Here is a 13,203-nt window from a genome sequence, read left to right as displayed (position 1 = left end):
TATTATAAAATATATAGAAAATTCTATTAAATTTTATTTATAAACTTAAGTTTATAATCAAAATAATAACAACAGTCATGTAACGCATGAGTAAAGGACTAGTAAATATAAAATTGTATATAAGAAAAATCACACACGTAAAATTTTTTAATATCATTATCATACATAATAGGAAAATGTGGAGTTTCCTTACTTTGTAAGAATTTTGAAAGATAAACGCATCTTTGGCCCCTGTACTTTTATTATTTTTGATAATCCTTCTTGCATTTTTATTTATCCATATTGAGTCCTTACACTTTTATTTTTATAATTATTTGACAACAAGTTAATGCATGTATTATATGATATGTTAATAAGAGTGGATATGACTTTTTGAGTATTTTTGTTATACTTTTTGTAAACATTTGCCCCATGTACTTCTATTTTTGTAATAATAAATCCTTATACTTTTATTTTTAAGAATAATAACTTCTTAAGATTTATTATTTAAAATTTAATTAAAAATAAATATAAAAAATTATTATAATATAATTTAACTTATTATTTTAATTAATAATATTTACAAAATTAGTCAAACCATAAATAGAATTAGTTCACAATCCGTAGACCTTCTACTTTCACGCGGCATTGCTCCGTTAGGCATCTGCTCATTACAGAAAATTCCGCACTACTGCCTCTATAGGAGTTTGGGCAGTGTCTCAGTTCTATTATGGCTAATCATCCTCTCGGACTAACTACTGATCATCGTCTTAGTAAACTATTACCTGACTAGCTAGCTAATTAGACATAAACCCCTCCTCGAGTGGATTTGCTTAGCCTACGAGGGTTATTGTTGTTAAAAGTAGATGTATAAGGACTTATTATTTAAAAAATAAAAATAAAGGGAAAAGTGTTTTTAAAAAGCTTAATAAAAAAAACTCAAAAAGTCATTTGCACTCATTCATTAATAGAGCGTGTAACCCATATATAACTTGCCGTTAAAAAAGAACCTAATGCCAATAAAAATAAAAATGTAAGAACTCAATGCGGTCAAATAAAAATGCAAGGATAAGTTATCGAAAAAAATAAAAAAGCAGGGGCAAAATATGTGTTTATCCAATTTCGAAGCAAAATATATCAGCACCATTAAGAACAAGAAATGCTAATACATATGCTATAGTACAATTAGTGACAGAGTTAACAAGAGAACCTCTTCTCTTGTTGATAATCTCTTAATTTGGACAAGACAAGGCCAAAGGTCCCCACTTCGATATGTGATCATCATTAATTGCTGCTATATATTAAACATCACATGGTTTTATCAATAACTTATGTTGTCTGCATCCCTGACACCGTATCTGTTTCTTCAACATGTTCTCGCAGCTCACGAAAGATAGAAGAGGCCTTTCGCATCCAATATAACCGAGACCGTGTTGTTTTGGAGGGACTTTATTTTTTTCTTCCTTATATTACTTCTTTTTTTAAATGATATTGATTATCAATATATAGTTCATCGCATTAATTTTATTTTCATTTTTTAAATTAATAAAATACTTAATTTTCTAATTAAATTATGAACCTTACTTTTTAATAATTTTATCTAATTATTTTAACAAATTTAAAATAAATATCTATGATTTTAATTTATTTTCAAAAATATTTTTAAATAATTATTTTAAAATTTCACAGTAGAAAATATGGCGTGATAAGTCAACTGTACTTAGTAGAAAATAATAATTGTAAATCAACTAAAACAATTTATCCGACACTTAGCAATATGACCATTGAAGATTTCACATATGTACATTTTTTTATACACATATTACATTTAAACACATCAAATATTTTGTTAACTTACTAATATATTTTAGTAAACAGTATTGACTTGTTAAATAATTTTTATAAAATTTAAAAATTATTATCAAAAAATATTTTTAAAAATAAATTAAAAATATGAGTATTGTATTTATTTTAAAAAATTAAAATAATTAGATAGAATTGTTGAAATTAGAATTTAATTAATAATTAGGCCTTAAAAGAAAGAGTAACAAATATTATCTTTATATCTAAACAAGAAAAATTTTAAAATTTATGTTGATTTTAGTTTTATAATTAGTTTAAACTAAAAATTAACAACGTAAGAAATTTTGATATCTCAATCTAACTCTCAAAAAAAAAAAGATTTAATTGTTAAAAAGTCATGCACTTTGCACTCATTATTAAATTTATTATGTAATTTATAATTTTTAATTTTAGTATCATATTTTAAACTTAATTTTAATTTTAATTTTTAATTAAATTATTAACTAAATTTATTAGCATAGAATAAATTTTCATGATAATATAATAAATGAGGGATTGAATCAACACTCTTATTACTAAAATGTTATCGTTTAAACACAAAAAATTAATAAAACTTTAAAATTAGAAAAAAATAATATTTTAGTAATATAATGAGTCAATAATTCTAATACTAATTTAACTTTTATTTGTTGTCGTCGGAGTACACATCAACTCATTAAGTTTAATTGATTATTTTACTGTATTAAAGTATGATATTGAAATTTAAAAATTTTAAAAATTATATATTAAATTTGATAATAAATATAAAATATAAATTTTTTATTTTTTAAATAAAAAAAGGGAGAATCCTTATCCGAAATTTATTGACTCTTTAGTTTCTGATGTATGCACCATCACTTTCATATGCAGTCTTTCAAATTAACTTTAGTAAGACTGATAATAAATGATAATATTCAACACTTGGTATTTATACAAAAAAATTATCCAATCTTGACATCAAATATTACAATATCATGAATTAAATTAACTTGGTTCGCTTATGTCGGTTTAAAACTTTTTAAATGTGGATAAATAATATTATTATTTTAGACCCATTTTAGTTTGAACCCATTTTAGTAGTCCTTGTTTGAGACTAACTCAATAAACCCACTCTATCAAAAAAGAATGTAAGTTTGAGGGGTAATTACTATTTGAATTTAATTTCTATATTATATTAATTATTTTTTTATATTTAAAATTATATCTTTTTCTCTTTTTATTTTGTAAATATATACTAAAAAGTTATTCTTTCTTAATTTTTATTAAATAATTATTGAATATGTTAAATTAAATACTATTTACCTCTTAATTTTTTATCTAATATATAAATTATTATGTATATTTTATTTATTATACTAGAATCTTTGTCTCTTAATATAGCTAATTACTACCTCTTTCATCTAAAATCAAGACAATTATATTAAATTAATTAAAAAATTTAACTTTATTATTAAATTTTTTTATTAGAATCATCTAAAATTATTTTTTTATCAAATTAAGATAGAACATTATTTTTAGTAAAAATTAATTTAATGTCTAATAAAATAATTGAATGATATTTTTTATTGACTTTTTTTGTATAATTTAATTCTAGTAAAATTTAAACATTTTAGAAGCACCTATATTTCAGCAACATATTAAAAGTTCATATAACTTAACTTTAAATTATTAAAATAAATTAAATATAATTTTTATTGTTACTTTTATAAGAAGTTTAAGGATTAAATTATATTTTTCTATCGATTTAGTGTTTTAATTACATTAACTTTTAAAATGCAAGAGAATGTTAGTGTAATAAATTAGATATATAGAATAACTTATATATTAAACCAAAGAATCAAAAGATAAATAGTATTTAACCAAACCTAGTTAACGATTGTTTATCAAAAATTCTAACGAGATAACATTTTAGTATAATATTATAAAGTAGAATGATAAAAAAATATAATTTTTAAATTTCAAAACGTAATTACTATAAAAGACATAGAAAATCAATAGTAATTATTCTTATTTTTAAAAATTGGACTAAGCTTGATCAAAATCAAAATCCAAATAAGCGCAAACCTAAAAATAGACTAAGCTTGAACAAAATCTTAATTCAAACAAGCACGGATCTAAACGAGCTCGCATTTCGAATAGATTTAAATATAAAACAACTGATATTAAAGTCATATCTATGACTGTGAAAAAAGGAAACAGAAAAAAGAAGACGGAAAAATACCAATTGAGCTTTCATTTATAAGGATAGTTATTGGGAAGGTGGCATCTAGAACACCTAATTAATATATCTTAAAGCATGACAATGAGACCTTCACTTCCTTTCATTTTGGGTTGCCAGAAAACCTAAATATTGGAGATAGACATTTATTTTATGATGCCGATTGCATCATGGCAGTAGTTTGGAGTGTTTGGTGAGGGCAGCATATACACTACCACTAGAAAGTCAAATGTTGTTCTTCGAGTTGCCCTAGACATTTTCTCGACCATTCCGCGTTGCCAAACGGACCCTTTCTTTTATTTCCTCGTTTCATCCATTTCTGACTTCCCCACTCTCATTGGAACATGTTATTCGACACCCAAATTTAATTCTTTTTCATAAACAAAATCAGTGAAATTTGAATTTGTTGCTTAAAAAGTTATGATTTGTAACTTGCAATTTAGAAGATTTTCAGATATTCAATTTGTAATGTTATATTTTTGTCATTCTACTTTCTTAATAATTGATGTTTTAGTCTTCTCCCATTTATTTATAGGTATTTTTTAGGTTGAGATTTTTTTTATTACAGATTGTAATTTTTAGAAATTTATAATTTTTAAATCTGTGGAGTGAAGAGAATATATTTTGAAGCTTTCGTTATTTGAATTGTCCAATACACTATAAATTGATAGAAGACAATTGTGAAGTTTTCTTTTGAAAAAAAAGAAAAAGAAATACAAGAATCTACCATTGGTAAATCTTGAACTTTTAATATTAAAATCTTTTGGAAGATGATGGATGTGTTTAAATCCATAGATATTAACCCTCTTTTGGATTACAAATTCATAAATTTAGCTAAAATCAATAGATTTTATTTAATATCTCTCATTTTAATAGCGGCATAGCTTTAATACATAACAATTTAATATATAATTCTTTTTACATCATTTATTTTTGTTTCTTATCAAATAAATGATATTAAAACTTATATGATTGAAATGTTTAAAGTTTGATTTTTAAATATCTCTATATTATTGATTAAATATTTCAATATAAAGTAAAGTGAATACATATTTGTTTACACTTCAAGTGTATTAAAACTTTCGCTAACGAAAATATAATAAAAATATAAAACTATTTTTGGAATCTCACCTACCACCTTAAATTTTTTGAAGTGTAATTCTATGGAATTTATAATATATACAATATAGTATTAAAATTATTATTATTATAATTATTAAACCTATAATCATTCTTCTTTATTATTCACTCACCCATGTGTTCAGTAGATGTTGCAGTTGTGCCACCTGGGAATCGGATGCATGTTTTTGGGGCAATTGTAACACTTGAGTCATAGTTCATTGGGACTACGATGCATCCTCTTTACAACAATCCTTTGATCATCTTCTTTATCAATAATCTAATCTTATTTGTTTTATACTCCACACGCGCTCTCAGAGGCGCGTAAGTGGATATCCTAAACATAAATATTCTGCAGAAGACTACCGAGAATACCAATACATAAAGTCTCAACCCATTTTAAAATCAACTGCAGACTCTTCCTCAAAAAATTTCCTTTACAGAGAAAGAAGCACAAACATACGCAACTCCATCAATTAAACCACAGCAAAAGGAAAAGAAAAACAAAAGCATGAAAAATCTCTACAACAAGAAAGGCAAAATCCACCCATCACCATTTGTCCCTGATCACTTATCACTTCTTCCTGCAACTATTATTACTCTTGCTGCTGCTCTCTCCGAAGAAGACAAGCAAGTTCTCGCCTACCTCATCTCCTGCTGCGGAACTACAACCAACACCAACAGCAGCAGCCTCACTGCTCATCAGAAGAAAAGTGCTGACGATGGCAAGGATCATGACCCTATGTTTAACTGTAACTGTTTTAGCTGTTACATGAGTTATTGGGTGCGTTGGGATACTTCCCCTAACCGCGAATTGATACATGATATTATTGAAGCTTACGAAGAAGGTTTGTTCAAGAAGAAAAAGAAGAGTCTGAAGAAAAAGAAAGATAAAAGTAACAAGCGTGATTTGAAAGAGAAGAGTACTTCAGAGATGGGTTTTGAGGATTCCAGAGAATTAGATTCTATGGAAAAGAATTCTGGTGATGGAAGTGGAAGTGGAAGTGGGGATGTTGAGGCGGAACTGGAAAAGGGTACTGTTAGGAAGATTACTAGTTTTTTCGGAGACAAAATCTGGGGCATCTGGAGCAGAGATTAATTAATTAATTAATCAGATTGATTAGTTAATCTTCTTTTTTGCTCTTTCTCTGTAAGGTAGAGATGAGTTTTCTTTTTCAATTGTTCTTTAGTTTCTTGAATCTTGATGAGAATTGAATTGATTACTGTTGAGTTCCATGGAGTCTTTTATCTGCTTTTCTTTTCCAGGTATGGAAATGGAATTTTCTTTCTTGCCTTTTTTTTTTTTTCTAAATTTTCCCCAGAGAAATGTAACTTGTTCTAGTTAATGTACATATTCAGCTGGCTTAGTATTAAACTAAATAAATAAATATAATTTGCCCTAATTTGTGGCCAGTTATCTTTGTTTGTAGTAATTACTGAAGTATTCGCAATGCATAATCACTTTGTCATGCCCTATCTAAAAATACGGTGACATGCTAATTTAGTTCTCCAAATTAAGAAACCAAATTTTCTATAAGACGTTAAGTTTTCGAATTTAAATTCAGAGTGGACCAGTAAATCTTATGTATTCCTTTTAAAAATATTTCAAATTGACTAATCTTCTTATACATCAGCTGGTCCAATCTATAGAATAGACGTTTGGCATCTTTTCATTTGCTTACTGTATTTTCTTTGAAAGTGTCAATAATCAAAATTCTTCTGCTTTGATCAACAACCATTGACAGGAAAAAGAATAAATAAAATAAAAGCACACACATTCAGACTTTGGACCTCTTCAAGATTGAGCAGGAATTGCGTAGCTGCTTAGATGAGACAGATAATAGGAGCGGACGTTGGGTTTGTCATTTTAGGGCATCCACACTTGGGGATTTGGGGATTCCTTGATTCCCCATCCCACAATATTCCATTTCTCATGCATATTTAAAGGAGCCTCCTTTCGGCATATAAAGTGACATGAAAGGGCATTTTCTGCCCTGTGCTAACACTAAAAATATGAAATCTTTAAAAGTTAAAAAAGTCATGTTTACTTGTAGAACTTTTTTTCTTTCTTTCTATTATTGCTTTCTAATTTTATTAATTTCTTTATAGAAAATTTTCTGTTTTTATTTAATTTTTTTTCCTAAAATGTGATCTAATTTTCTATAAGCAAACACACACTCGTTAAACTTTATAAATAATTAAAAATACCGTGAATTTTGAATGTGAATTCACATAAAAAAATTATAATGAACTAAGTTATTTAACTTAAAATATTCTTAAATTTAGCTCAACCTTAATCTAGTCGAGTTTGTGCTTCAATAACTCAGAACACATCAAATGAAATTTAAATACATAATGTTTAATTTGACTATAGCTTCTAATCTTAATCCAGTAGTTATTAGTTTTAATTATGTTCCATATTATACATGACAGTTTAATGATAATTTTCTTATTTTATCTAAATATGTAATTCAAAGTTGAGTTTAATGATGAAAACTAAATAAATAATCAATGTGGTAATCAAATCAAATTTGTGTTTAAATAAAAAAATAAATTTCAATTGAATACCAATCTTGAATTCTTTTAAACTATATATATCAACTCGACTCAATTAAATTATATAGTTTTAGAATAAATAAATAAATTCAAATTCTGTACTTCTAAAAAGATTTAAATAAACTTAAAGGTGAAGGTCAAGTGGAAGTTCAATTCAATTATTTACCAAACAAGTAATATAATAAACACTAGCAAAACATTGAGTCGAATAGACGTTCATATAAGTATTAGTTGAAATGGGTCCTTCAGTAACCTTCCAACAAACAATTGTCTGGTTCTCGCCCCATGTTAACAAAAAGAAGTCGCAACACTTAGCCGCCCACTACCTTATATCCTCGCAATGTTTTGTGGCTGTGGTTGTCCGTTCTGCTCACAGCTGACTTCATTTGAGCCGGTCAAAAAATAGCAAACTTGTCTTCTTTTTTTTTTATCAGACAATAAATAAATAAGTGATGATATATATTAGGAATATTTTAAATTAGTGATGGATAATTGATATTATATTAATTATTTAATATTAATAATACGTGGTTTATTAATTGATTTAATATATTAATATTTTAAATTCTGTTTTTCAACACTCAAAATTAATTTTAAATAGATTTTTATGCTAAAAGTTTGTCCTTAAACTTAATTTGGTTCACAATATTATACGTTAAGCTTAATTAGTAAATTAGATCGAGTATTAAATTAATATAACTCAGATTCTTGTAGTAATTAGGTGGTTGTTCTCTACTAAAAAACTACCGGATAAAAATATTTTTTTCATCCTAAAAGGATGTCTTTTTTTTAAAATTTTTTTTTTAGTATGTCCTAAATTATATTCTATTTTTTAATTATTAAATTAATAAATAATTGTTAAATATACTCTTCATTAATTAATATCGATACTGTCACATGTAATTTATTTTCATACTCTACACTTTTAATTTTATAGCTTTTATAAAAAAATTTAAAAAATAATTTAAAGAACTAATAATAAAATTTACTGTCATTATCTGAAAAAATCTATAATTCGTGTGTAAATTAAAAGTGAACTATTTTTTAAGACGGTTTTTAGCGTATGTGTATTGTAGTATTTTTACTTCCATGAACATGAATTTTTTGATTAAATTAACATCTTTATTTTAGTGAATATCACTCCTTAATCATTTATCTTTTACTAATTAGGAAGGTTATTGTTCTATTTAAATAGAGTTGAGTTTCATTTTTTTTTTCTACTCAAGTGTGAAAAATAATGTAATTTGAAGTTGTTATTGATCTGTGATGAACTTACAAGCAAATATTCTGAGATTTACAAGTATAAACATTGTCTATATATACAGAATGATGAGTAACGGTAATTTCGTTGCCTAATGTCTTCCTATGCTCCTATATCAACGTTCCATTCTAGTTAGGGGAAGGTAGAAATGACCTTTCTTCCTTAGGGAAGAAAGGTTGCTCCTTTTTCCTGATTTCAGGTCTGTGATGATGTGTCTGTACAGCTTTTTGTTGTACAGACCTGAGACCTTGGCCACATGTTCTTAACCTTTAGTCCCTGAGTCCTTGTTCTAGGTTTGAATCTTCAACACTCCCCCTCAAGGTGGGTTCGAACAAATTAATATAACCCATCTTGCTAAGGAGGTTTTGATGACTTGCTTTGTCCAGAGCCTTTGTAAATATATCTGCCAATTGTTCGTGGCTTCTGACAAATGGAGTTGCAATTTCTCCTGATTTAACTTTTTCTCTTATGAACTGACAGTCAACTTCAATGTGCTTGGTTCGTTCGTGAAAGATAGGGTTTGATGCGATGTGTCTGGCTGCTTGGTTATCGCAGTACATTTTCATCGGACCTTTGCATTCTATTCCCATGTCGACAAGCACTTATCTAATCCAAATGAGCTCGCTAGCTGTTGATGTCATGGCTCGATACTCAGCTTCTGCGCTAGACCTTACGGTCACTGATTATTTTTTGCTTTTCCAGGTTACTAGATTTCCCCCTACGAAAGTGCAGAATCCTGAGGTTGACTTTCTGTCACAGCTTTCCGCCCAATCTGCATCAGAGAAACCAACAGTAGTATTAGCATTATTATTATTTTTCATCCAAATACCTTAACATGGGGTGCCCTTGAGATATCTGAGGATTCTATCAATTGCATCTAAGTGAGAATTACGGGGAGCATGCATAAATTGGCTAACCATACTTACTGCATAACTAATATCCGGTCTAGTGACGGTTAGATAAATTAATTTTCCTACTAGACGCTGGTAGTGACCTATGTTATCTAGAGGGTCACCGTCTTCTAAGTTGAGTTTTGTTTTAGTTTCCATCAGGGTATTTATGGGTTTGGCTCCGATTTTTCCTGTTTCTTTTAGTAAATAAAGGACATACTTTCTTTGAGACATAAATAGGTCTTTATGAGATTTGGCTATTTCTATACCGAGAAAGTAGGACAGTTGACCAAGATCTTTGATATCAAACTCCTTTTTTAGTTTCTATTTCACTTCTTCAATCTCCTTATTGTTGTTGCCGGTTATGATAATATCATCTACATATACTAGAATAATGATAGTGCAGGTGTGAGTGTGTTTAACAAATATAGAGGAATCGGAGGCGCATTTGCTGAAATTAATTTTTAAGAGAAAATGGCTTAGCTTGGCATACCATGCTCTTGGAGATTGTTTCAATCTGTAGATTGCCTTTTTTAGCTTACATACCAGGAAAAGATCGGAGGTAGATTTGTGACCTGGAGGAAGGGTTATATAGACTTCTTTTTCCAGGGACCCTTAGAGGAATGCGTTCTTAACATCCATCTGAAATAGACTCCACCCCGAGTTAGTAGCGACAGATAATAAAATACGAACAGTGCTCATTTTAGCTACAGGGGCAAAAGTTTCCTAGTAATCCACTCCATAGGTTTGAGTGAACCCTTTTGCTACCAATCTAGCCTTATATCTCTCAATTGTTCCATCATGCTTGTATTTTATTTTATACACTCATTTACAGCCAGCGGGTTTTTTATTTGGTGGCAAAGAGACAAGATCCCTGGTGTCATTTCTTTCCAAGGCCTGAAGTTTTTCCTCCATAGCCTTACACCAATTGGGGTTGGTGTTAACTTCATAGAAGGAGGTGGGCTCAGTGCTTCATAACTCGAATCGAGCCCCCCCCAGGTAAGTATACACTAAATTCTGTTCCGCTCTCCTTCTCGCCTCTTCTGGGTCTATGGTTGGTGGGAGGTAACTCTGGAGTTCTTCCCACCGAGTCAGAACCTCAGTTGCGTAACTCATGCTTGTCCGAGTCCCTTGTTTAATCTGTGCCAATTCCTGTTTCAAATTAAAAATATGAGCATAATTTTGCTCATGTCCATACAGATTTTTCATTTTATCCTAGATAGCATGTGATGATGCCAGTAACATGCAGAGTCTGGCTTTCTGAGGCTCCATAGTTTTGGTGAGTAGTGACATGACCATATGGTCAGTCATCTGCCACTCCTCTATTACCTCTATTTCTTATTTGGTTGGTTGATTAGGGTTGATTATCTGTGGCTTGCTTCGGGTTCCTGTGATGAACCTTAACTTTTTTCTGCCACTCAAGCTGATGTAAACTGTCCTCGACCATTCAAAGTAATTTTGGTTGCCTTTTAACATAGTGTTGGTTAATTTTGTAAGGTCACTGTGAGACATGATGAAATTTTTTTTTTGTGTGTGATTGTGGTTTGGTAAGTGATGACTGGTCAAACCTGCTCTGATACCATGTGAAAAATAATATAATTTGAAGTTGTTATTGATCTGTGATGAACTTACAAGTAAGTATTCTGAGATTTACAAGTATAAACATTGTCTATATATATAGAATGATGAGTAACGGTAATTTTGTTGCCTGATATCCTCCTATGCTCCTATGTCAATGTTCCATTCTGGTTAAGAGAAGGTAGAAGTGACCTTTCTTCCTTAGGGAAGAAAAGTTGCTCATTTTCCCTGATTTCAGGTCTGTGATGATGTGTCTGTACAGTTTTTTACTGTCCAGACCTGAGACCTTGATCACAGGTTCTTAACCTTTAGTCCCTAAGTCCTTGTTCTAGGTTTGAATCTTCAACATCAAGTTTGATCTTTATTTTAATTTGATTAAAATTTTCCAAAAATTTTAACAATTTAATTTGATTGGTTAAAATCTAAAATAACCAAACATATATGATATTACCCAGCTTTGCTAAAGGGTTCAGTCTGATTGGATCATAAGGGCAAATCCATTGATGGCTCTTTCTTCCTTCCCCCACGCCTGTCATGTATCTGGGGTATGACCTGTAGAAATCTTCAAGGCTTAAGAATTGGAAACTAGCAGAAAAGAGGGAAAAAGAGAAGAAAAGGAGAAGAATATAATGATGAGGAAAGAGGATTGTTATTAATCGTTGAATAATCATAACAACCTCACGTACCACTTATATGGCTACTGCTATAATAGGAGACAAAATATCAAAAGAGCCAGAATAAGGAAAACAACAAAATAGCATGAGGATAATGATGGCTAGCATTATTCTAATTAACTAACGATAGAACCTTCTATTCCTTTTCTTTCGAGCCTTGCTCACTCACTCTAGCTGCTGTATTTCTATTGTTTATGTTACTGCTTTCTTGCTCATAGGCCTGGTAATGCTTGGACCTTCCTTATCCTGCCTTAAGTCCTTGACAACGCCCTGCCCCTAATGGCTAACATCTCTAATAGGACATGCTCCAAAGCCAGATTAAGAGAAGCAGGAATAATATCATTACAAGCCCATTAAATTAATATCTCATATATGTTTTCACCATTTATTAAGAGAATTAACATGGGATTTAGGGGAGTTAAAGTATCCCAAGAAACACATAACCGATAAGTACTCTTTACAAAGAAAAAATGACCATTCCTATCAAAATGCTAGCAAATATCCATATATCTAGGTTTAGGAGGAAGCTATATAATAATGTTTGCCTTAAAAGGGAAGGAAATTAGCTAAAGTAAGGTCCTCATTCCAAGAGAAAATTATTCATTGAGTAAGCAAGATATACCTGCGCATCAAGAAGCAAAAACTATGAGGGAGTGGAATCCATTTATTATTGTAGATGCTAACACTCTTACCATCACCAATCCTCCAACAATAACTACACTTAAATAATTCAAGACCCCATAATATATTCCTCTAAACAAATGAAAGATTATTCCCCATACTTGCCTCCAGTATAGAAGTATGTGGAAAATGCTTGTCTTTTTTAACACACAAGCAACCAAAGATTCAGGTCTAGTAAGAGTCTTTTATAATTATTTCCCAACTAAGGCCTAATTAAGAACTTGCAGATTTTTAAATTCCATTCCACCTGTTTCTTTAGACTCGCATAGTAAAGTTCACCTCCTCCAATGTATTTATGAATTTCATCTATAGAGCCCCACCAAAATCTAATAACATTCTTTCAATATCTTTCACAACCCCAACATGTATGTGAAATATATGCATTAGATAAGTAGGCAAAGAGTG

The 13,203-nt window shown here is 29.4% G+C and overlaps 1 protein-coding gene across 1 annotated transcript; it reads left to right on the top strand.

Moving 5' to 3' along the window:
• The first annotated feature begins 5,510 nt into the window (after positions 1-5,510).
• On the top strand, positions 5,511-6,392 carry LOC8265589. Its single transcript, XM_002528914.4, has one exon. It carries the CDS (start codon positions 5,670-5,672, stop codon positions 6,255-6,257), a length of 588 nt encoding a protein of 195 aa, XP_002528960.2. The 5' UTR covers positions 5,511-5,669; the 3' UTR covers positions 6,258-6,392.
• Positions 6,393-13,203: the final 6,811 nt, after the last annotated feature.

Source organism: Ricinus communis, chromosome 7 (assembly GCF_019578655.1).
Source record: "Ricinus communis isolate WT05 ecotype wild-type chromosome 7, ASM1957865v1, whole genome shotgun sequence".
In the NCBI taxonomy this organism is placed as follows: Eukaryota; Viridiplantae; Streptophyta; class Magnoliopsida; order Malpighiales; family Euphorbiaceae; genus Ricinus; species Ricinus communis.
This window is presented reverse-complemented; position numbering and strand designations above follow the sequence as displayed.

Excerpts from the sequence above, each read along its gene's own strand:
- LOC8265589 (XM_002528914.4), top strand. The coding sequence starts at position 5,670 with ATGAAAAATCTCTACAACAAGAAAGGCAAAATCCACCCATCACCATTT.